The sequence below is a fragment of the Hipposideros armiger genome, unplaced genomic scaffold (assembly GCF_001890085.2).
Source record: "Hipposideros armiger isolate ML-2016 unplaced genomic scaffold, ASM189008v1 scaffold_90, whole genome shotgun sequence".
Classification (NCBI taxonomy): Eukaryota; Metazoa; Chordata; class Mammalia; order Chiroptera; family Hipposideridae; genus Hipposideros; species Hipposideros armiger.
The window spans coordinates 3252109-3256177 of record NW_017731440.1 but is presented as its reverse complement, the minus strand read 5'-3'; the positions used below and the strand labels follow the sequence as shown (position 1 = coordinate 3256177).

Sequence of the window (4069 nt, the reverse complement as noted above, 5' to 3'; positions counted from 1 at the left end):
TCTTGGATAGCCAGGGAACTCAGACAATCACTTGGCGGGAAAAGAATAAACACAGACTAAATTTGCACAATCTGTTTCTGTTTAGTTTATAAACTGAGATCGAGTCTGTCAGGTTTCGTGCCTTGTGGGACTTGAAGTCCAGAAGGAAGAAGTAATCAGGGCTGCAGAAGCTTGGAAGTCAGCAGCCCCTGCAGGTCTGAGCGATAAAGACTACAACTCCCGACAGACACCGCAAGGCAGCGCCGTAATCACGGGCAAGCAACCTTACCCGAACATGGCAAGCCCCGCCCCCCCGGCTCGGAGGACTACCTCCACCAATGGCAGAGCTCCCAGGGCAGAGCCTGAGGGTTAGGTTGTGAGGCTCCTGCCGGAGGCGGGGAGGAGCCGAGAGGTTCAGAACGAGCTCGGCCGCTGGGTGGGTCGGGGCGTTCCGCGCGCCCTTCATTGAAGCGGCGGCGGCTGGGCTGGGCGCCGGCAGTGGGAAGCGACGGCGCGGCTGGAAAATGCCAGTCCATTCCCGAGGAGATAAGAAGGAGACGAACCATCACGATGAGATGGAGGTGGACTACGCCGAAAATGAGGGGAGCAGCTCCGAGGACGAGGACACGGAGAGCTCGTCGGTCTCCGAGGATGGAGATAGCTCAGGTGTGCAACCCAGCGCGGCTGGGACCCCGAGTCCTCGCGCCCGGCTCGCGACAGGCCGCTTTCCGCACGCCGGGCAGCTGCGTCCTGCTGGGAGAGCGGGGCGGGGAGAGGGAAGGGGCGGGGACTGGCTCCCGGCCCTCGGCAGCACCCGGACTGTCGCGGGGCGATGCCTGGCTCCAGGCGGGTCCCCACTTGGCGGGGCGGGGCGGGGCAGGACGCGGGCCTGGGCTTGCCCAGCTCCCGGTCGCTGCGCTGCCCTGCTCGCGGTCGGACCCGTCCTTGGGACCTCCAGGCAGTGCCTGGGGCTATCCAGGCACGCGGGGAATGCCCCGCGGATTGTCTGGGAAGACCCTGGAAATAGCTCCTCACCCCAAACCAAAGCCCTGTTTCCTTACTTTTCACCTTTGCAACCCTTACTTCTCAACATGGGTGGGTTTTCTGGGCCGAATCTAGATTTGTACCGAATCTTGGCAGGCTTAGAATTTAGTAACCTGAGCTTCCACGTCAGCCGTCAATCAGCGCTAGACATCAATCAGTGCTCTTGTAGGTGCTGACTTGGGAGCTGTCCTGTTGACAGCATCTCTAAAGTTTTAAAAACTGAGAAGAGCCCAGCATCAGGTGTGATTTTGGATCTTCATATGCTAATAAATTGGCTAATTTTTGGCAGCTTGGAAATTCTCCAAATCTTTTTTTCCTTGCAATCTTTTCTAACTTTGGGCTGTTTCAGGTGGTGGGGTTTTTTGTTTGTTTGTTTTTGTTTTCTGCCTGGGGTTGAAGGGAGGGGGCAGATTAACATCACAAATCAATTTTGCAAACTTTTAGGAAGCGTTATTAAAAAAAGAAATGGAATTGTTATTACCTGGATTCTGTCCCTTCTTTACATTATGATGAGGATGAGACTTCCTCTTTTTTCTTGGCCTGATTTTGGCCATGTAAAGCAAGGATTAATAACAGTCTGTTATCACCCCATGCCCTCTTTTTAGGTTTCCTTTTCAATGTAAATCTCTATGGAAGTATGTAATTTCAATCAAATTAACCACCCAAATATAAGTATTTATGGGTAACTTCCTTTTGCAGCATGGAGCACTACTCAATGTGAGGTACAAATAAATAGTTATGATCAGATTTCAAATAAATAGTTTTCATAAGTCACCACTTGGTTAAATTGCCAAATGAATGCTTCACTATAAACAATGCTGTAGGAATTCAGAGGCAGAGGAAATATTTTCAGAATAGGATGGTCAGCAAAGGCTAGTTGAAGAAGGTGGGATTACCTTATTTTGAAGAATGAGTAGAATTTGGGTTGGAGTAGTAATGGTCAGGTGTTTCTAAAAAGGGAGGAATGTAGGGCTGGCTGAGTGGTTCAGTTGGTTAAGAGTTCGCTCTAGAGTTTGAACTCTGAGCAACAGCGGTTCGAGTCCCGGCCCGAGCTGAGCAGCCGCTGAGCTGCCAACAGGTAGCAGGATGGCTCAGCTAAAATAAATAAATAAATAAATAAATAAATAAATAAATAAAAAAAAAGGGAGGAATGTAAGAAAACCTACAGGGCCAGCTGAGTGGCGCGTTGGTTAAGAGTTGGCTTGGGACGCCAGCTCTGAGCAGCAGGGCCGCAGTTTGGATCCCACATGAGGGCCAATGATGCTGTGCCCTCTACAGCTAAGATGGTGAACAACGGTTCAACCTGGAGCTGAGCTGCCTTGAGCTGGTGACGGCGTAGGCTGCAGTGGGGCTGGCTGGCAGCAGGAGTGAGCTTTTGTGAGCCACCGTGAATGGTTGTCCAATGGCCGGCGAGTGACTGCCTCACCCAGGAAGAGCGCAATGATAACACCAACATGGGCCAGTGAAGCAACGTCCTCCACAACTATACTGAAGAACAAAAGGACAGCAGCTTGTCTATTCCCCTTCCCTGATTCCCCAATAAAATCTTAAAAAAAAAAAAAAAAAAGAAAGAAAAACTACAAAGGCCAGAGCTTAAGGAGTAATCAAAAGAGTGAGAAAAACAGATTGCTTAGGAGAAAGATTTGAGCTAGAAAAGGAAAAGGAAGGTATAGATGTGAAAGATTTCCAAAAAAAAGCATAAAACAGGATTGATGAATGCAACTTTAGGAGTGAAGGTAAGAGGAAAAATCCAGATAGATGCAAGGAAACTAGGGTAGGATGAACAGAAATAGAAAAATAAAAGATTTGAGATGAAGATGGAAAACAGTATTTCAGACTTGTTGCTTTTGAGGTGATAGTAGTATATTTAAGTTGGAGTGCCCAACTGACAGGTGGAAACATAGCATTGGAACCTGCCTGGGATAGGAAACATAATTTGGAAGCCATCTGGCAAACCATGAAAGTAGGTGAGATTTCAAAATTGAAGAATACAGAGAAAAAAATGTATGTGAATACATTTCCTGGTGCTATAAAACATTTTATCTTCAAGTGACTTTTTTTTATGTGAGTTAGGATCTCACTAAGTGACAATTTATTTGTTAAGATTCTCCCTCTCTAATTTTTATGTTGAGTGTTGTGATTTTTTCCCACTGGTTTTTATTCCATATCCCAAAAGCATGAACAACTTAATTTGTGAAGAATGTAATGATAATTTGAACTATAAGGCATATTTTTTAAGTGCAAAGAACTTTTCTAAATAAAATTTGCAGTTTTACTTGTAAAAGTATCTCTTTTCTATCATAGGTCTTGCTGTTCAACTTTCACAGTTTTATTCAACCTTGGTCTTAAAGCTACAAAAAAACTTCTACTATCCAGAGATACGGGGGAGTGAGTCATCTTGCGGGACCAAGTTTTAAACAGTCAAGGAGTAAGCTCTTAAGAGCCAGGAATAATTTAAATGTTTTAGAAAAGTTGAAAAAGAGAATCATATACTTCCTTGCTATATAAAAATAACGGAACATAATTTAACTCTTTCTCTAGCATGACCTTTATTTGATGACTATCAAGATGCAGATAATTTTACACTTTAGTTATTTTGATGTGTGGAATATATGCAATGTAAAAATAGAAGATATGGAATATAGGACAGACCTGGTAATTAACAGTTGCTTTTTTAACAAGTTTCCTTGTTTTTCTCCTCATTTTTCTCTTTCTCACTGGTGGACAATATTTGGGGAGAGGGAACAGTGAGAGTCTAAGAGTAGGAGATGAAGACATCCTGTGGTAAACGTAGTAGTTTTCTTTTTTATGTGGCTGGCAAATCAGCTATGTGAGCAGCTCTGAAAGAAGGATTCCAAAAGTGTTTTTGAACAATATTAGCCTGTAAAGGACATAATCATTTTGGTACTTAAGTTCTGGTGAATTGGTGGAAAACAAACCCAAAGTGGATTAATTACTTTGTAGTCATAGCTTAATGTCAGCCTTTTAAAATGGTTTAAAAGTGGATAAAAATAAGACAGTCTGGAGACTGCTGTAGTTTTTTTTT

At 44.6% G+C, this 4069-nt stretch overlaps 1 protein-coding gene across 1 annotated transcript in view; it reads left to right on the top strand.

Moving 5' to 3' along the window:
* The first annotated feature begins 316 nt into the window (after positions 1-316).
* BRMS1L (BRMS1 like transcriptional repressor) overlaps positions 317-4069 on the top strand; it is a 34253-nt gene continuing 30500 nt past the window's right edge. Inside the window, exon 1 of the mRNA XM_019644660.1 lies at positions 317-645. Within this exon, the coding sequence (XP_019500205.1) occupies positions 504-645 (142 nt within the window). The 5' untranslated portion in view covers positions 317-503. The remainder of the gene's footprint in view (positions 646-4069) is intronic.